At 38.5% G+C, this 21,630-nt stretch overlaps 1 protein-coding gene across 4 annotated transcripts in view; it reads right to left on the bottom strand.

Moving 5' to 3' along the window:
* Positions 1-1,891: 1,891 nt before the first annotated feature.
* Positions 1,892-21,630, bottom strand: part of LOC109562301 (V-type proton ATPase subunit S1-like protein) — a 41,365-nt gene continuing 21,626 nt past the window's right edge. For 3 of the 4 annotated variants that reach the window (XM_070793996.1, XM_070793997.1, XM_019965390.2), the window contains 7 exons: positions 20,580-20,645; positions 18,625-18,671; positions 18,307-18,368; positions 16,596-16,825; positions 11,151-11,201; positions 7,774-8,011; positions 1,892-2,335 (listed from right to left, as the gene is read on the bottom strand). In XM_070793996.1, the coding sequence (XP_070650097.1) occupies positions 2,033-2,335; positions 7,774-8,011; positions 11,151-11,201; positions 16,596-16,825; positions 18,307-18,368; positions 18,625-18,671; positions 20,580-20,645 (997 nt within the window). In that variant the 3' untranslated portion in view covers positions 1,892-2,032. The remainder of the gene's footprint in view (positions 2,336-7,773; positions 8,012-11,150; positions 11,202-16,595; positions 16,826-18,306; positions 18,369-18,624; positions 18,672-20,579; positions 20,646-21,630) is intronic. The other variant, XM_070793998.1, reaches the window with a different exon arrangement.

Below are 21,630 nucleotides of genomic sequence, written 5' to 3'. Positions count from 1 at the left end.
ATAATTAATTTTTTATGGAATGGTATGGCGATCAGTTTCCCATCCTCTAATGCTAACAAATCCCACCCTGATTTAAAGCTAAAGAGAGTCAGATAATCAATCGTAGATTCCTGTTTTCTTGAAGGTGTGTTCCCTGCAATCACCTTTGTTACAAGTAAGTACATAAATCAAGACTCCTTGTTGCAGACTAAAGAATCTATCCAGCTATTAAAACAGAAAGAATGCAGATCAACCATGCTTCAATTAAAAAACAATTAGTAATTCACTACAGACTAGTAGGAACTTACAGAGTTCTGAGAGGGCTGCAACCAAATCTACATTCACAACCAAGAATAACGCAACCAAAAGAAATGTCCAGGAGAAGGAAATGGCAACCCACTCCAGTGTTCTTGCCTGGAGAATCCCAGGGACGGGGGAGCCTGGTGGGCTGCCGTCTATGGGGTTGCACAGAGTCGGACACAACTGAAGCAACTTAGCAGCAGCAGCAGCATGAGTAAGTGCCTACTTCAATTGTGAATTAATGATGGCTTAAAATATTACATTTTTGCAAATAAAACTCAACACTGAGAGCTGCTCAAGAGCAGGAATACCTTGTTTTATTCTTGGGATCCCCAGTTCTTAGTATGGCTTCTGATTTAGAGCAAGTGGAGGTTAATAAATGTATAAATGGAAAAAAAAAAAAAAAAAAGAAATGTCCAACAAGAGACCGTTTTATCAATCCCACAGTCATTATCATTTACACTTGGCATCAAAGGTGACTCTAGACTATAGACCCATCACCCCAGACCACAGCTGCCCAAAGGATCCAATGTCTCTGTGCATCACTCCCTACCCCACATTGTTCTCAGATGCTTTTTAATTTTTGGACAGGGTGTCTTAGTAGAACCTAGTTCATGTGTGAAACCCTAGCTAAGGAAATGCAACGTAGCTTTCACACAGAAAGCATATTAGAAACGCTTCGGTAAGGATGCAGAGTGAGCCATTCTTCAGTATAACAAGAACTGAAAAGCATTATGGGGAAATCCATGAGGAATAAAATGATTATAAGATTAGTGGTGGTTCCAGAATTTCTATTAGAAAAGAGTTTGGGGGAAACTCTCTCATGGGAAGGGGGCTTGGAGCTGTGTTTGCATAGCGCACATTGGTTTCACTTAGCTTAGTTGTTTATTTCAAGCGGTACCTAGGAGAGCTAATGGAAGTCTAAATCAGACAAAGGAGGCAAGCCCTGGCACCAGAATTAAATAAGAAAGGTAAGATCCTGCCAAGATTATTATTGGTCCTTCAGAGACTGAACTGGGCTGCCTCTGAAGAGCAGAGCAAATGTCAAGGATGCCCTTGAATAAAGTATTCCACCATATTGACAGGAGTCTTCCCTAAACAGTTCTGTGAAAGAGGGAGAAAAAAAAAAAAGGACTACTTTTTAAAACAAAATTGGGATATAACTTCTGAAAAATGCAAACTATGTTAAAAAATGTTAAATTCTGAACTTCCAGATAACCTTATATTTATCATTTATATATTTATCACATCCAAACTGGCACAGGCAAGGAGGACCAAGTGTGTTTTCCCTTCTCTATATTGCATCATTCTCTTTTATGGCGGGGGGGGGGGGGCGTGGGGGGTGGTGGTTTAGTCACTAAGCTGTGTCCGACTCTTGCTAACCCATGGATTATAGCCCACCAGGTTCCTCTGTCCTCGGGATTTCCCAGGCAAGAATACTGGAGTGGGCTGCCATTTCCTTCTCCATTTTTGGGGGGGAGGTGTCCCTAATTTGAAATATTCTTCTACTGTCAAAGCACCTTGGGGCAGCAATCATATTTATCTCTGTGAGATTAAGATGCCTTTTTCATTGCTCCAAGTCTATCTAAGAAAGACAGTGGACGCTCCAAAATGTATTTTTTGCATGTATTTCCTTTTTATAAAAACCAAGACTTTTGGTGAAGACCTTGTATCACAAAGAAAACAGCATAGAACACAAACAACTCCTTTCGAAGCCTACTGCAGACCTTCTGAGGGAAAGGGAGCTGTGCTGTTAAACATAAATTTTGCAGATCTGTTGGCTTCTCAGTTCACAGCATTCAGCTCCCTGGCTCCTCAGCAGCTCCTTCTCTTCTGCCGTGTCTTGAGCTGTCAGCTGGGGGAAGTGGGCCGGGGAGGCAATGAGGTCATAGTGCCGGTCCAGATAGCGCAGGTAGATGAGCATGTGCAGGGCGTAGGCCAGGACCAACAGCAGCAGCAGAGACATCACCAGGCCGATCAGAATGGCTGGCGAGAAGGAAGAGGTGCAGTCTCGGGCCTTGGCAAACTGTCCCCCCTTGATGGGAAAGCCTTGGATCTGTCAGGAGACAGAAAAGAGCTAAAGTGGCGTACTCTTTTTCTTAGAAGATCTACTTAAGAGCTTGGCAAGGAAGGGGTTCTGGACCCTGATTACTTAAATTTAAATACTGGGCCATATTCGCTGAATAATCTAATCACATTATCTAAAAAATGCTAGTGAAACTTAATTTTAAATCAAGGCTGATCCAGAAACTCTGGGGTATATGGTTGTCATAATTAGGAGGCCAGTGAAATTCAAGGCCCTGAAATAAATTCTCTTTTAATCTGATCCTTAGTTCATCTAAAACCAAAATGTCTGGTGTCTCTAAAATTCAAAAAGTCTACTCAAAATTTTACAAGTGTTAATATAAATTTCACAAAGAATATTAATTCTCAGTTCCTCTGCCTTTGATTCTGCTGACAGTAAGTAGATAGGAAGAGTCTTTTAGGGGCCAACGTCATGATTCCTAGTGAGGTCAACTACAGATAACAAAAGCTAAAACTCACTGAAGATATTTATTTTACTTACCAAACACTGCCTCATTTAATACTTACAAAAGCCTATGAATAAGTTACCATTTTACCCTAATTTATGGATGAGGAAACAGGTACAGAAAAGTTAAGCAACTTGTCTGGAGTCACACAATATTAAGTTCAGTGACACTGTAATTCAAACCAGGCAGTCCGGCTTCAGAGTCACTTCTTGGTTTACAACTCTGGAACTCCTGGTATATTGTGTCTCTTCTTCCTCCCATCACTAACTCTCCTTCTTTATCAGTCGTACCATGCAATCTTGGTACTATTTTTGGAAGAGCTATATACCCTTTTGTAATCTGCCCAGAAAACAGAAAGAAAAGCTTTCTCATATATACAAATGAGGTGATTTAATTAATTAGAACTAAGAGAGGTTCAGGGCTTCCCAGTTGGCTCTAGTGGTAAAGAACCCTCCTGCCAATGCAGGAGACATAAGAGACAAAGGTTCAATCTCTGGGTCAGAAAGATCCTCTGGAAGAGGGCATGGCAACCCTTTCCAGTATTCTTGCCTGGAGAATCCCATGGACAAAGGAGTCTGGCAGGCTACTGTCCATAGGGTCTTACAGAGTCTGATACAACTGAGGTGACTTAGCATGCATGCACACACAGGAGAGATTCAACTCAACAACTGGCCCCAATATCTAAGTACCATCACAATGAGAGAAACAGGAGCTACAGAGTCTACAGAGTAAGACTCAAATAAGAATAATCGTTTGTGGAAGGCAGCTTTCACATTCAGCTGGCTTTTAGAATATAATCACCAATAGTATTACCTCATTCAATCACCTATGTGGTTTAAAAGAAAATTGAATTATCCACGAATGCTTTATTGAGGATTCATTTTTATGTCTTAAGGGGGCTCCTTAGCATTTTCTATGTTAAAATGATTGTAGCCCCCCTATCATACCATAGAACTATTGCTCACCCAACTATTAATATCTGTGCTTAGACTGAGCCAAAACAACTCCTGAAGGAGACTCTTGGCCTAGCTTTTGGGATACTTGGCCTGCCCACTCTGTGAAGAGGCAAAGTGACCTCCTCAGGCACAAGCCTGAAGAGTCAAGCTACTCAATGATAAAAGATGGCCTCGTTTGATGCTACTATGCTGTGCTTAGTCACTCAGTCATGTCTGACTCTCTGTAGCCTGCCGGGCTCCTCTCTCCATGGGGATTCTCCAGGCAAGAATACTGCAGTGAGTTGCCGTGCCCTCCTCCAGGGGATCTTCCCAACCCAGGGATTGAACACAGGTCTGCTGCATTGCAGGAAGATTCTGTACCATCTGAGCCACCAAGGAAGCCCAAGAATACTGGAGTGGGTAGCCTATCCCTTCTCCAGGTGATGCTACAGCTCCAGCCAAAGAGAATGTCCTCACATGGACTGCCACTTAATTCTTTTTTTTTTTTTTCTAATTTTATTTTATTTTTAAACTTTACATAATTGTATTAGTTTTGCCAAATATCAAAATGAATCCGCCACAGGTATACATGTGTTCCCCATCCCGAACCCTCCTCCCTCCTCCCTCCCCATACCATCCCTCTGGGCCGTCCCAGTGCACCAGCCCCAAGCATCCAGCATCGTGCATCGAACCTGGACTGGCAACTCGTTATTGAGAACAGTATCTGTGGAGGAGGCCTGAAGGATATGCTGTCTATCCATTTTCTGGACTAGAGGTTGCAGATCCTCTCTATCTAGTCCACAGGTAAGTTCTGTTTGCTCCTAACATCCTAAAAGCCTCCCCCAGGAAGCTAGGTTTCTATCTTTAATCAAAAAGTCAGAAGATCTGGCAATATTGGGCTTGCATTCCTACAAAGCAAAAATCATCTGGGGTTGAATAAAATATACTGCTTGTAATGCCGGCTACACTTTGCCACAGTCCCTAGCTGGCCTGCCTGAGGCATCTGAGTTCAGCATGAATGTGACTTCACTCTATTCCTAGAACAAGACAGAGCAGCAAAGCTGCGTATGTGGAATGCAGCCTTTTGCATACGTACCTGAAGCCCCATCACCACTGCCTCTTCCCTGGACTGGGCTTGAGTTCTGCATCTGCCCACACAAAAGGTGTTTTACAAGGTTCGCCTCCGACGCCCAGTGCTCTGTCCACTATGAGGCTGCTGTTGACGATGTTGGCACCCATCACACACAAGGATGGATGTGCTTGTCACTGCACATTTTCAGTAGCCTTGTGGATCCCATGAACATGTGAGGGGTGAGTCCTTCTTATGCTGGCTGCTCAAAAGCTTCCAAGCCAAATTACTGTGCCGCTTCCAGCCAGGGCAGACAGATGGTTGTGTGCTTTTGTGTACCAGCTTTACAGGATTTAACTAATCTATTCTATTATTCTTCCCATTTTTTGTTTTATATTTTTATTGGAAAATATACATGAAATCTACCATTTTAAACCATTTTTAGGTACAGAGTTCACTGGCATCAAGTACATTCACATCATGTGCAACCGTCACCACCATCCATCTTTGCAAAAACCCATCTGTACCCACTAAACACTAACTCTCCAGTCCCCTCTTCCCTTAGCCCCTAGTCACTGCCATTCTACTTTCTGTCTTCAAATGTGACTACTCTAGTACCTCATAAACAGAATCATACAAACATTTGTCCTTTTATGTCTGGTTTATCTCACTCAGTATAGTAACCTCAAGGTTCATTTATGCTGTTGCATGTATCTGAATTTCCTTCCTTTTAAAGGGAAGGCTAAATAATAGTCTTTTGTATATATATGCTAGATTTTGTTTTTCATTCATCCACTGACAGGCATTTGGGTTATTCTCATTTTTTAGCTATGGTCAATACTGTTGCTATGAATGCAGAGTGCACAAATATCTGTTCAAGTGCCTGTTTTCAATTCTTTTAGGTATATACCCAGAAGTGGAACTGCTGAATCACACTGTAATTTTATGTTTAATTTTTTGAGGACCTAGCACACTGTTTTCCATGGTGGCTGCACCATTTCACATTTCCAGCAGCAATGTACAAGGGTTCAAATTTTTCTACCTCCTTGCCAATAGCTGTTATTTTCAGTTTGGGAGATTTTTTTTTAATATAATAATATAATATTATTAATATTCATCCTAATATCCTAATATAATATAATAATATTGTAATGCCGGCTACACTTTGCCTAACATCCTAATATAATATAATAATATTATTTATAATATTATATAATATATAATAATATAATAATCATCCTAATTGATGTGAAGTGGCTTGACTCTTTTTCAAAATTACTTTTCTTGAAGTATTCTATAGTCATTTTAAGTCATTTCTGGACCAAGGTGGAAGTATAAATCAGTTAATTTTGTTCTAATTAGGAAAGATTATGTGTGAGTTAGTCCTTTTTTCATGATTACCTCTTCATTGCCCTTTCTGCCTGCTTCTTTTTTGAAAGGGCAGGAGAAAGAAATAGATATAATATATACTTTATAAGTATTATACAAATAGATACATACATTATATGTATTACAAAGTATCTTTGGAGCTAGACAGTCCACAATTCAAATTCTGCCTCTACCATTTACCAATTATACCACTTTGAACAGTTTTGTAATCACCAGCGTTTCAGTCATCTCATTTGTAAAACAGGGATAATACCAGCTATCTTGCAGCATTATGGTAAGTTTTTAAGACAAAGTATGTAATATAATTACAACATTGCCACTGTTAATCCATGCTGCTGCTGCTGCTAAGTCGCTTCAGTCATGTCCGACTCTGTGTGACCCCATAGATGGCAGCCCACCAGGCTCCCCCGTCCCTGGGATTCTCCAGGCAAGAACACTGGAGTGGGTTGCCATTTCCTTCTCCAATGCTTGAAAGTGAAAAGTGAAAGTGAAGTCGCTCAGTCGTGTCCGACTCTTCGAGACCCCATGGACTGCAGCCCACCAGGCTCCTCCGTCCATGGGATTTTCCAGGCAAAAGTACTGGAGTGGGGTACCATCGCCTTCTCCGTAATCCATGCTAATCCATGCCTAATGCTAATCCATGCCTAACATGGTCCTGGGTGTTGCCGCATATATTAGGCCATGAATTCTTTACATCCATAAAGACAGGTCAGAAATCAAGAGGGTGGAGAAGCTCAGCCCAAATTACTGAGAAGTTAACTCAAAACCATGTCTTTCGAATCCTGAAATGGAAAGCCCTTCCCTACCCCCAAACAACCACACCACACTTCTCCAAGCTAGGGGCAAGGGGAATAAATATACATTTACATGTGGAAAAAATCAAGAAGTACTCAGAAAAGGGACATGTAAAACCCTGCCTATTTCAGTGAGTTAGAAGAACAAGTTAAGCTGTTTTAACAGGTAAACAGGATGAAGTTGACAGATGTCTCTCAGCCTGAGATTCTGGTGGTGAAAAGGAACCTCTTGTGTCTCCATGACTTTCCCCAGATACTTTCAAGAGGATCTTTGGGATATGTTTGACTCCCTGGCTGACAGTTCCATTCCTATGCCAAATGCCAAAGCTGTCATTCACACTGCAGATGTACTTCTTATCTGCCCTGATAAGATCACTACTCCTCTCCCTGAAGGAAATAAAATAATTGTCCGACAGTTCCTCTCCCCAAAAGGGCCTCTCACTCCAGGAAGTGTCAGTCACCAGGCTTCATGCCACAGCTTCACTCTGGCTTAGATTGCTGGCATTCCTCACTGATAATTACTAGGGACTGGAAAAACCAGAATGTAAAAGCAAGTTCTTGGGATGAGGGCATGGGGGGATCACTGTGCAAGAAGAGGAAATACTTGATCCTTTTCTATTTCATACCTTAGAAGATTAATAAGATAATTCATACCAATATTATTTTAAAGATATCTACTCCTTTCTTTTCCTTAAACGTCTATGTTTTCAAACACACACTGAGTTTCTTTGGCACCAAACACACAGGGCCACTGAGCACAGGTTTTAGTTTGTTACCTGGAAATCAACAAAAGTGACCTCCCACAGGCTTGACATGTCATTGGTGTCGCTGGGCAACAAGAGGGCATCGTATGCCTGCAGGCTGCTGACGCGCTGGCAATGGTAGGAGTAACTTGACGGAGCGTAAATGCCAGTTGCATTAAAAGTTGCTTGAATTGAGTTATTAAAAATAACCTCGACTCGGTGCAAACTATACCATCTCTGGATAGACAACTTGTAACTGGTAAGGGTGAATCTGAAAATGATTATAAAACAGTATTACCCCAAAAGCACTTTTACATTTGCTGACGCAGGGCATTGTCTACGAACGGTACAATTGCGCCCTCTTTTGTCAGGAAGTAGAACTGGCTCAGAAAGAGGCTTTACTTTCTAGCTCCAAACTAGAGCTCTTCGTGGGCAGGAATGAAACCAATTAACAGAGCAGCCCCCAAAAGTAAGGAAGACAAATTCTTACAAAAGGGGAAATACAACACTCTTTGTGTTTTTTTTTTCTTTTTTTTAATTAAAATAATTTTATTATTGAAAAAAATCTGAAAATTGAGTTGACAATAATACAGAATTAACTAAATAAATAATGGTCAAAAATAAAAGTAGTAGTTCTTACAATGTGTCAAGCATCTTTCTAAGTTCCTTATGTGTATTTTATTTAATCTTCACTGCAACACCATGAGATAGATAGTATCTCATGATAATCTCAAGAATGATAATATCCTCATTTCACAGGTGAGAAATCTAAGATACAGAGGGGCTAAATGACTAACAAGTAAGCACTGGAGCATTGGAGCATTGGAGCTGGGCTTAGAATCCCATCTGAGACAAGAGCTCTTACTCTTAGCCATTTTGGAATGGAATAGTCTCTAGCAATACAAAAGGTGCAATATGCATATGTCATGATCACTCTTTTCATTAAAAAAAGTGTGACTGCATAGAAAAAAATTCTAGAAAGATATCAAAATGTTAATGTGACTATTCATTTTGCTATACACATGAAACTAACACAACATTATAAATCAACAATATTTAAATTTTTAACAAGAAAGCAGCTGAGATCAGTATAACTCAGGGTAAAAGCGTGGGCTTTATTCTGGCTTTGCCCACCTGGAGTTTACGTTCCCGCTCCCTCTGGGAACGGCAACTTGGTGTATTAGGGCTGACCCTCTCCCCTCTCAGTGAAGTCTATCTGGTCCTGCCAGTCAGTGTACTGCAGCCATTTAATCATTGTGATTGGTTTAGAGAGGGCATACACCCCAGGCAGGGTCGAGAAGATGCAGTCCTGGTGCTTCTGCTATGGCTATGCTATAGCATCGGGCAACAGAGCTCTTTCATATTGCTTAAGTGAATAACTGCCAGCTGGCCACCGTCTTGCCAGCCTGAGAGTGAAGCTGACACAAGGACAGCAGAGCCAAGAGATGGAGAAAGACGCTGCCCTGGTGAGGTCAGTTAAACGTCTAAAGCTAACATTTTCAATCCTATTCATCGATCAGTTACCTTTTGGCTTTATGCAGCCAAAAGAGTTCTCACAAATACAGTTCTTATTAGTGGTAACGATAAGGGCTGTTCAACAACCTCTCTGGGTCTAGCTTTCCTTATCTGTAAAATAGGCTGGGCTTGTCTAAGTTGAAAGGCATGCTTGGCGAGTGTCCTGTGTGGGCCTGGTGCTGTAAAACATTCGATGTTATCTAGGACACCTGCAGCTCACCCTGGGCTCCTGACTCAGATACAAAAAGGTTTCTTAAGGGATGCAATTGAGCCTGGCCACCCCTGTCCACCGCAATAATCCCACCGAAAACGCTGAAGGCCAGAAGGTGGTGGACATCTCAGATGGGACTGGAGTCAGACATTCCAGAGCAGACCGCAAGAGCCATTCCCAGAAAGGGTAAGCTGCCTCTGGAATCCCCGGAAGTGATTCTCTTGAGCTAGGGCTACAGTAGAGCCTGCCACGTTGTCTGCAGCCCTGTTTCAGATAACGGCCTGAGACTGTTCTGACAGCCTCAGTGAGGTGGAAGCAGTGACACACCAATGAAACTGTTCAAAAAATCCTTCAAGACATGCATCTTGTCTCCAATCCCCCTTTCTTTCTTTCTTTCTTTTTGCCTCTAACCTAGCATTTCCTATGTTTAAATTTAGAAAGCTCTTTTCTCAATATCTGCTTGCATATCATGGGATACTAATGTTTCATTGGTCATAATTTAGAACATACATGCCATCATCTTTCAGAGAAACCTTATAAGGAAAATAGAATCTCACACGGTGGCCAAACACATATAAATATCTGTTTGATATAGGAATGGGGAATATTTTTTATTCAAATAACACTTTTTTTTTTACCTTGAGGAAAGTAGCCACATAGCTTTATCATCAGGAAAAAGATTGTAATTTTAAAGCATTAGAGAAAAGATGGTGGAATAGAAGAACCTAAGCTCATCTCTTCTCACAAAGACACCAAAATCACATCTAAGTGAAGAAAAACCATCGACAAAAAAAAAAAAAAAAAAGCCAGGAAATGACTGGTTAATCAAAGTCACCAAGTACAGCATTTTTCTTTAAGAGCATATCTTCACAGAAACTTCAATATACAAATTTCTACTGTGAATCTCCAAGAGGACATGGTGTGCAGTGTTTCTCAAATGCATTTAACCATAGGACCCCCTTTCTGGGAATTTTATAAACATTTACACAGAGCAAAAGTGCTCCACAGAACACAGCTTTGCAAAAGATTGCCCTAGCACAATCTGTTGGTTTTTCAAGTAATGTTAAAGACACAGGTGTTTGTCTCCACTAAAAGGCTGGTCCTGTACGAAAGGAAACATTATAATTTTATAAGAAAAAATGTAAATACCTTCAAATTGCTCCCCATTCCTGAAGTTGTTCCTAACTGCTTGCTAAGCCACCGTTAGCAGAGGTATTATTCCATACATAAACACAGAAAAATATAGACCTATGTTGATTGTCTGCTGGGGAATTCAGCTAACAGAGAATTTTTAGTTACTGTTAAGTTGTAAGTGTGACTCAGTTGTAAGCTATGTAGAAAATAACTTGAAACTAGAGCCTCAGCTCTGGAGCTTTAAACATATTTTATTCTTTGCTCAGAGGAAAGAGGTATTACAGTCTCAGATTTGTATATTTTCTAGGTCACTAAAGGACGAAGGAAAAAATACAGATGCTTTGGTACTATAGAAACTAAAGAAAGTATTACTATAGGATCCCATCGTAACACCACTGACTTGTCAGTGAAATTAGATAAATGTGGCATTTCGTGTGTTACAGTGCTTATCACAGCAGGCCCTTGATACATATATGTGGAATGGATAAATTATATGGAGCTAATCTGGAGTTTTGAGCCTATGGTATTACAAAGTGGTATCCATACCTACCTTATATCAAGACCTCTGGGATTTTCAGCATCACCAAACTTCAGAGACAACCTAAGAAAACAGAAATACAGTCTATCAAGATAAAAATAACCCTTACTCCACACTGTACTAAAAAATCGCCCCCAAATGGATCACAAGTCTAAATGTAACAACTAAAACTATAAAACATAGAAGAAACATAAGAAAACATTTTTGCAATCTTGGGGTTGGAAAGTTCCTTGAAAAAAATATGAAAAACTGATAAATTTATATTAAATTTTTGAAACTTTTGCTCTTCAAAAAATAATGTTAAGAAAATGAAAAAGGCAAGTCATAGAATGGGAGAAAATACTCACAACATATATACCAAAAAATCTTGTATCTTAAATACAGCAAATAGCACTAACAACTCAATAAGGAGACAATTCAACTTTAAAATGTTCAAAAGATCTATTTCACAAAGGAAGACATACAACCAACCAATAAATACATGAAAAGATGTCAATATCATTAGTCATCCAGAAAATACAAAATAAAACTACAATAAGATGCCGTGGTACAGTAATCAGTATGGCTAAAACTTTTTTTTAAAAAAAGCCCACTCTTAAGCTTTTACTATCTATATTTAATCACATTTTTCTGAAAGTTAACATAAGATTTCCTGGAGCAGAAACAGATTATTACTAACTCAGAGCAATAACCATATTGATTCCCCTTTTAGCCCAGTTCTTCCCCCTCCCGAGAACCAGATGTCATCCTGCACATACAGGGATTTATAACGTAGGTGAGGAATACTAAAATTATGAATCTGGAAGCTCATATTGGAGGGCTTTCTTTTTCATCTCCTGCGAGAAGGAGAGAAACATTTACTTCCTTAGCGTCAGAAATTTTCCTTGGGAAAATAAAAGTGTATGAGTTATATTATTAGTCTTTGAATAGAAGCAAACAGCTCATTATAAAGGAAACAAATGGCTGCATGTCTAATACCCATGTATGTAAATAAATGTCTCCAAGGAGATTATAAGAAGCCTCGGGGTTTACAAATCCTGGAATATCTCAGTGGCACTAGCTTCCTTACTTCTTGACATGTAATCACATTCCTCTGAGGAGGTACATCTCTTACCAAGATTTATCTTTTAACCCAAATCTCAGCAAAATTTGTTCATAAATTGCTAACCATACAGAAACATTAATAATATTTTCTTTATAGTCTGACACTGACCATACCTAAGGTTAGGAAGGATGTGAAGTAGCTGGAACGCTCATACAATGCTGGTAGGAAGGCAAATGCTATAACTACAGTTATAGCTATAGTTAAAAAAACAGTTTGGCAGTTTCTTAATAAGCTAAACATACACATGCTATATGATCCAGCCATTCCACTCCTAGATATTCACCTAAGAAAAATGAAAATATATGCTCCTACAAAGACTTGTACATGAATGTTCAGAGCAACTTTATTTGGAAAGTTATCTAAAAACTGGAGGAAAAAACAAACTTCCATCAAGAAGTAGATGGATAGATAAACTGTGGTATATCCATACAAAGGAGTACTTACTACTCAGCAATAAGAAGAAGCATACCTTTGACACGTGCAACAACATAAAAGAATATAAAAATCGTTACACTGAGTGAAGGAAGCCAGACTAAAAAAAAGAGTGTACACTGTTCTATTATAGCTATTAATATACAAAATTCTAGAAAATGCAGACTAATCTACAATGACAAGAGGCAGAACAGCAGTTATCTGGCAAGGTGGGAATGCACAGGGATGGATTACAGAGGGGCACAAGGAAACTTCTGAGTGTGATGAAAGTGTCTGCTATCTTGATTGTGATGATGGTTTCACAGATACAAGCATATGTCAAAACAGACCAAACTGTATAACTGAAATATGTGCAGTTTAGTGTATTTCATTTAAATTTCAATCGGGTTAAAAAATAAGGATGATGAAATGCTGAATACAATTGAAATGGGAAAATGTGAGAAATTTAGATATATGAAGGATGATGCTGATATGTGACGTTGTAACATCGAGAAGTTATACTACCTCAATATACAGTCTAAAAAATCAAAGTCGATGTTTATAAAATATCCAATTACAAGTTTGAGAAAACTCACACAAATATAATCTCATAATTCAGTCACACTCACCAAGAAACAGAAATGTCAGTGACTGAGCTCAAGTTTATCTTCCTACTACTTACGGAGAAAGGGAAGGAATATTTATAAAATAAACCATATTAAAAAGGTCACTAAAAGAAATATCTTTATTTCATAACATCATGAGCTTAGATACCTTAGAAGCACTAATTTACACTTTATAAGCTAATTTGCTCACTAAAGCAAGTTTTCAAGAGAATTTTTCTCCAACAGTATTCTGATAATCTGTTACAAATGACTAAAAACACTTTAAAGAAATGAAATGCATTTGTTAGACTGTACTTTATAAATTTGACTGGTTACTTGCTGCTGTTGCTGCTCTAAGTCACTTCAGTCGTGTCCGACTCTCTGCAACCCCATAGACAGCAGCCCACTAGGCTCTTCTGTCCCTGGGATTCTGCAGGCAAGAATACTGGAGTGGGTTGCCATTTCCTTCTCCAATGCATGAAAGTGAAAAGTGAAAGCGAAGTCTCTCAGTCGTGTCCAACTCTTAGTGACCCCATGAACTGCAGCCTACCAGGCTCCTCCATCCACGGGATTTTCCAGGCAAGAGTACTGGAGTGGGGTGCCATTGCCTTCTCCGTCTCTCCAGCTAATGAACTAAATAAAGTTCAAAGCAGAGCCATGTAGTGTCCACTCAGATCTCTGGTGGAGCAGCTCAACAGCCCCCATGCTTCTGATGCCCCAAGAGCTTTCTCCAGTAGCCCTGGTTTCAGTGAAAGCTGTTAACATGCTCTGCGGCAGAGTAAACGACAGGAGGCCTGTTTTCAACAATGTAAATTCAGCAATCATTCAATGAGATTCTTTGATGTGTCAAGCCATGCACCATAAAATGCACCATAAAGAGGAAATACAACCTAGGGACTCACTCAAAAAAGAGCTTCTTTTACTTTTCCAAGCACCCTCTTCTCCCCATGTTTAAAGCAGATTCTGAATTCTTGAGACTATAATTGCCTAAATTCAAAATACACACAGATGCTGGGATTATGCTCTATTTGTAAGGCTTTCACTATTTAAAAAGACTTCCGTAGCAAATCTGTCTGCCAACAATTTGCTTTTCCCTGAACATGTTATTTCCAGGCACTAAAATGTGGTCATCTTTTTTTAATCTGTGCTTTTGACCTTACATGGTTATGTCTTTGCTTGGGTTTGTTCTTTCTGCAACTCCCTTTCTGATTCTTGAATATAAGATCTCCTTGCCAGCATGACAAAAGCATCTCACTAATCTGTGTAATTCACAGGAGTCAAGGACAGGGTCAGCAGCTGGTCCTTGAATGCCTCACATCCTGGGAAGCCTCCCACTTATGCCCTTGGTGGGCTCTCCAGCCTGCCTGCACACTCACCCGAGGACCCCAAAAGGTGGGTGATGCACACTTGGGACTCACCCACTAGAATTCTTGGGCAGTGACAAAGAAAAAACATCATTAATTTGTGTACTGCAAAAACCAAAGGTTCCCTTGGTCTCTCTACCAGGTAACTAGACACTACTTTACTCTAGTTATCATTAGTATCTTGGAAAAATAATACTAGAACTTTGAGTAGCACTTGACAAAGTTCTCACATGTACATTTCCTCATTTGATTTTCACACTCCTATTAGATAGGGCCAAGAGAGGAGGGAAAATGGTGTTGTTAAAGATGTTTTAGACCCCAGCTCTATTACCATACAAGCTGTATGATCTTAGCAAGTTTCCTAACCTCATGAGCTTTGATTTTCTCACTTGAAACACAGGTGATAACTGTACCTGTGACTCAGAGACGTATTCACAAGAGCATTACAAGGGATAACAGATGACGTGACTGTGAAGTCCTCACAAGGTGCCTGACCAAGGCCAAGGGCTCAAGCCTCGTGAGTTGCTATTACCAGATGCCAGCATTGCCTTCTCACCCTACAGTGGCCCCTATTTGTAAAGTCACAGAGCTCACTGGCAGAACTGGACCTAGAAGCTAAGTTTTCATTCTTTCTGTCTCTAGGTTCCCAGTGATAATTAAAGTTTCTGAAGTCCAGCAAAAATCTGTGGTGCCCTGATCTTCCCCACAAACCCCCTGGGGTCAGGATAAATGGAATCAAGGGGGGCCAGTCAGCCATGGACAGGCAAGATGATCCTCAGGCAGTCAGTCTCTCTCCCTGCAGCTGACCACAAATAAAGAGCCCTGTAAGGAATTAATTAGAGCCTGAGGAAAAGTCCTGAGTGCTCAGCAATGTTGAAATCTCTTCAATAGTTGTGCTGTAACAGAATAAACGAATCTGGGCGGACTCTTGTTTTGCTTACAACTCCCTAGCTCTCTGATAAAGAGAGTCATTCTGAATAGCAATATACTTATTAAAACTTGCAATGTAACTTGTAAGTGTACATGAATATAATCCATTTTACCCATCATCAAGAATTTTTAAATGACAAGTTCAGAAATAAAAAAGTATTTCTATGAAGTATATAAGGAGAATACAGAGAAACACACACACATACACACACACCCACACAGAGCATGTTATGATTTTATACGAAGCATTCTGCCCATCTAAACCAGGCCAGAACAAATGCAGAAAATCTTCCAAAAGCCTCTGTTATACCAATAAATGTTGAAAGCAAGGAGTTGTATAGAATGCAAGTGAGATATGCCAGACTTCCTCCCTCTGGACCAAAACAAATACAAGCAAAACAATATTTGCTTGGATGACTGAAAAGCAAAGAAAGGCAGTGGAAACTAATTTCCTCTTCAAAAGGGATATGCTTATCTCAAGTGAAAAATAATTATTCTAATCATTTTTTAATGTTCTAAAGAATTCTCTGAAATTTTGCCCCTTGCACATTTGCAAACAGGCAACGTTCTACAACTTCAGAACACTTCCTAGAATCGAATACCTACCCTGGCTAGATAGAGTCAGCTTTCTCTGCTTTACCCACTAAAATATGTATGACTCTGCTCAGTGATATGGAATTTCCTCCCTGCTAGGACAAAAGTAGTTTGACACTTTACATTTGAAGCTGACACAGAGCCTGGAATCCATCCACTCTTTCAGAATGAGTTTGGGAAGCTTCATTTTCAAAATTCTGATCTTCTACAAAGTACAATATAACAATTAGCTAGAGTGTTCAGAAGAAAATTACTGGGGAAAAAATAAGAAACTAAAACAACTGATTTCTAACCTGTTCTTTCATTTTAGACATTTACTCAGAAATGTATGTCATGGTCACGTACAAAAGAGCCTACTTTTACTTTCTGAAATGACAGCAAACTGGACCACCCAGTTAACAGGCTACACTCGCCCTAAGGACTTGCTCCAGCAAAGCAGTCAACTTACATGGCACTTTCTTCACTGCAGTTTGAGTTGCCAGCATCCACTGTTGCCTTCTGGCCAATAGCTTCATCTGTAAGGTCCAGCCAGGTCTGATTCTTAAATTTAATTGTTATTCTTTTGGCCCAAAACAGAATGCAGGGAATTCCATCCATGGAGACATTAACTGGGCTATGATGGCTGAACGCATTCCAAGGTTCTTTTTCTAAACGTCTGCTCAGATTGTAGTTGAGAGCCTAATGAACCCAATAAATTAAAGATATGAATTTGTTTCCATAGTACAGAAGGCTTCTTGGAAGCAAAAGAGCCAGTTCAAAGCCTGTTACTCTGCTAGCTCCTCAGCCCATGCTATTGTGGGTAAAAGGAGATGGGTAGACCTAACAAGCTTAAAAATATAGGTATACCTGAAGGTACATGAACCCAGTTCCACAAATTACAATGTATAATTTTTTAATCTTAAAACTTATAAAGTATACAATACAAAGAATGAATGCTAATATAACCTATCAATTTTAGGTAAAATTATCAGTTTTAACAAATGTAACAGTTTTAACACTGATTTAAAAGATTAAATTAGTGTTAGATTTAATTTAATCTTTTATATAAGTATTAGATCAAATCTATTTTAAAGATTCTAAATATAGAGAAAATTAGAAATGGTGTGGGTTGTAGATTGAGGAAGTATATGGGAATATCCTCTGCTGCTGCTGCTGCTAAGTCACTTCAGTCATGTCCGACTCTGTGCGACCCCATAGATGGCAGCCCACCAGGCTCCTCCATCCATGGGATTTTCCAGGCAAGAGTACTAGAGTGGGGTGCCATTGCCTTCTCTGATCCTCTACTTTTGTTCAATTTTCTTTCTATAAACCTAAAACCACACAAAAAAATGTCTACTAATATTTCAAAAAAATTCACTAATGGCAGTAATCATCTCTAAAATAATTAGAACCCAAATAATTCAGAACTTTAAATAAATTAATATGTTAAACAAAGAAAACAAGAGGTTTATAGAAATACAACGTAATCCTCCAGACCATTAATGTCCAACAGGACATTCTGTGCTATTGGCTATTATGTACTGGAAATGTAGCCAGTGCAACTGAGGGGCTTAATTTTTAATTTTACTTAATATTACCTAAATTGAATTTAAATTTAAATAGCTGCATGTGGCTAGTGTCTACTGTCCTGGAGAATGCAGTTCCAGGTCATTTAATATACATAGTCTAGCAAGATATTCTAACCTTGTTCTACATCTTATGAAACCTTTTCAGATTTCTATGAAGCCCAAGACAATGCACTTTGGTGCATATCATTCTGGAGGTCACAAAAGCAATATTGATCTGAAAGAGGTGTTCACTTATCTAGATCAACTATTTCATACCAATAACTCCAGGTGTAAATAAAGATGAGAGAAATTAAACAGGCAGCAGCAACTCAAGTTATCAGTAACCAAAGATAAATTGTTACTATAGTGATCCTGTCTGGAAGGCAACAAAGTAAAACTGAATACTGTAATGAAAATACTATATATGAAAACAAGGAAAACTTCAGTGCTTTATCAACTATAAGATTACCATAACGTTTCCCGACCCAAAGTTCAACCAAGAATGTTAGTTGTTAACAGAATTGTTACTTATATTTTCACAGTGGCTCTGACTTGATGAAATGTGTTTACTCTTTTTAAATGATTCAGTCTAGCTTCCCAAAATATCCATACCTGTGTGATTGGCATCACTGTGAAATTCTGCACTGGCTTCACATCTCCACTATTCTGTCGATCTGCCAAATAAAATGACATGAGTACAAAGGCAAAATGTCACTGGTTTATTAATGTAATTGAGTGACAATAATATGCCAAGCACTGTAAAATGTACCAGGCTTGAGACTCTTTTGGCTCATAATTTAGAATACAATATTTAAGAGATTTTTCACATCAGAGACTCCAGGTGCAAGTACTAGTGTTCAAGGAAGCCCATCAGAGACAGAACCCTTCCTCAACTCCGGAGGGAACCATAAGGGCAGTTACAAGTCTTACCACTGTTTACAACCACTTCTTGATTTGAAGATGTTCGAGAGATGAAACTAGAAAAAAAAAAAAAAAAGATGGTAGGTAAATATATACATTTTAGATTTTACATGAAATTTTAAGAAGGACATTTTGGTTTACTATATCTCAGAGAAGAGGAGGAGAATCACAGCCTATAAAACAGTTCACTTTTGAATAGTGAATTTCTGATTAAAAAGTAATAGTATATATGTTCTTCAAAGGAAATAAGGAAAAGACTGGAAATTTTAAATAAGAAAAAACCTTTAAAATATCAATCTTAATCTTTATTCATTGATAAACAGTCTACTCAAAGAATAGTATGCTAGACAAGCAGTATGCTAGACACTAAGGTTTAACCAAAATAAATAATAACCAAGAATACATTAAATAATTAAATTATAAAATATAATAAAATATTTTACAGTGAAATTGTAAACCATGTTGTACTGTTAGCATATTGAAGCAGAAATATTCAACCGTTTTTATTTAAAAAAAAAAAAAAAAAGATTCTATTGCCAAAAAAGTATTTCTGAAAATTATGAAGATATAAATTATAATAGTATGTCCTTCCAGCATTTTACTCTACATACATGCACATACACCCTATACACAAATGTAATTTATTTTTTATATTATTTAAAAACAGATTTTTATAAACATACTATCTTAAAGCCTGTAATTTTTTACTTAAAAATATACATATTTTATGACATAATTTTAAATTTCATCTGGTATAACATCATATGAATGCATTAATATATTTAACTAAATCCCTATTAAGTATTTAAGTTGTTTCCAATTAATAATATTGGACATTACCTTGGATTATTTGTTCATAACCCTGAGAAGTCCCTTAAGATAAATTCTTAGAAGTGAAACTGCTATGTTAAAAGATATACATCTTTTTACCATGGAATATTGCAAACATACACAGATTTAAACAGAATAATATAAGCTCCCTCACCCTCCCTAAGTTCCTGTTCCCATCATCCAGCTTTAGTAATTGTCAAGTCATAACCAATCCATGTGTTCATTAATGAAAAGCTTTTACCACACAACACAGGCTTATTTTCATTTCAGTGACTCTATGGACATACAATAATGCTGGTGTACTTCTTTTTTCAGATAAACTCTAATTTGAATTGGCCTTGCCCACTCAACTAATGAGGCTTTAAGGGAAGCCATAATCTCAACCAAAGACAAAATACTCTACTCATGCATTTTCACTCACTACATGATCTCTGAACTAAAGTAGAACTAAAGGATTATCTGGTTAAAATTATCTGTGTGAACATACTAAGAAACATAGATTTTTAATTTAAAAAAAAGTAAACCTACGTTAGCACTAAAATATTCAGAAACTTTCCAGTAAAAGGGATCTCTGCAATATATGAAAAGTAACCAAGAGCCCTAGGCCTGCAGTGGCTGGTGCCATATTTTTGATTTACCAGGTGCTCCATTCAGTCTCCCAAGCACGCTTTCATGGAGGTGAAGGTGACGCAGCTCCTTCACGTTCTGCTCAGGACTGAAGACCATGTTCCTACGAAGGCCGACAAGGCCCTGAAAGGCCTTGGCCTTAGTCGTTGTGCTCATTCCCCCCCTCCTCTCTGGCTACAGCTACACTAGCATTCTTTAGTTCAATTCCCTCAATGCTTCATGTTCCCTTTTTCCCTCTTAAGAGTCTTAGTACCTGCTCTTCCCTCTTTCTGGAATATTCTCCAGCCTGTCCTTCCCCCTACCTCCTCATCACATCCTACATTTCCTCCAGATCACAGCTCAAATATTGCTCCCTCAGAAATGCTGTCCCTAACTTTTCAGACTAATTCAGGTCCCCCTATTATATGTGTTCCAGTTTACCATACTTTTCTTTCAAAGAACATTTCACAGTTTATCTGTAATAACACTGTGCATTTGATTAACGAGCGCCTCTGCTCTAGACTTACAGGTTCATGAAGGAAGAGACTTTATCTGTTTTGCCACCACTGCATAACCAGCACTTAGCATTGTGCCTATATAAAAATATCAAGTATTAAAAACCTATGTGTTACATACACAAATGAACTAACAACTTAATGAACAAACTTCCAAAGAGAAGTGGGAAATGGGAGATCACAGGAAATGCTGTGTGAAAGGGAAGAGATTTTCTTTTTAAGTATAAACCCAATTTCAGGAATGAATATGTAAAGGAAGAGGGATGATCCCTTCTTTCTCTAAGCATCGGAAACATGTATCAGGCTTAAAACACAATTATCCTTCCTAGAGACTTAAGGACCTTGAATTGCCCATAGAGGTGAAAAATATTTTAAATTCCAGATTTATGATTTGAAAGAACATTCACAAAAGAGCAACTGTTGTTTCTATCACAATGAGTTAATATGCCATATTATTAGATACAAATGATGATTGATTTGTGTGATTTTTAAGGTCTCTTCTGAGGCTAAAATTATTTAAAACCATTAATACTGCTTCAAAAACTGAACTGGGATTTTTATAGTTTCTAGTGCACATTTTATCAGTGTAATACACAAATCAGTCACTTCTATATAAACCAGGTGAGGCAATATTACTAAGCTTTAACCACCTAAGGAGTATGGGTCACTTAAATTACTTGAAAGTGAACCTGAAGGAAAGAACTAATTGATTTGGAACGTGGGAAAACAGATGTTAAAAAATGCCTGTCCTTAGTGTTTTTATTAGCTGATGACTTAAGAATTCCTTAACACAAGTTTTGGCAGATGATCCTGCTTGACACTTTTCTTTGTGGTCACACTAACCCCCAACAGATTTGTTGTGATTGCACATAATGAGTAATTGGGAGACATGACATAAGTTAATTGCTATTCAGATTTTGAATATTCTTCTTTATAGAGAAATCTCTATATGTTCCCTTATATGGTATAGAGAGAAGCCAAAAGGACAAAGGAAATAGAAACCGATATTTTGCTTGTTAGTTTTAAGCAATGTGTACTCCACACAATTACCATCTCCTACTAG

This window comes from Bos indicus, chromosome 7 (genome assembly GCF_029378745.1).
Source record: "Bos indicus isolate NIAB-ARS_2022 breed Sahiwal x Tharparkar chromosome 7, NIAB-ARS_B.indTharparkar_mat_pri_1.0, whole genome shotgun sequence".
Classification (NCBI taxonomy): Eukaryota; Metazoa; Chordata; class Mammalia; order Artiodactyla; family Bovidae; genus Bos; species Bos indicus.
Note: the sequence above shows the minus strand (reverse complement) of the source record. Positions and strands in the feature narration are given on the sequence as shown.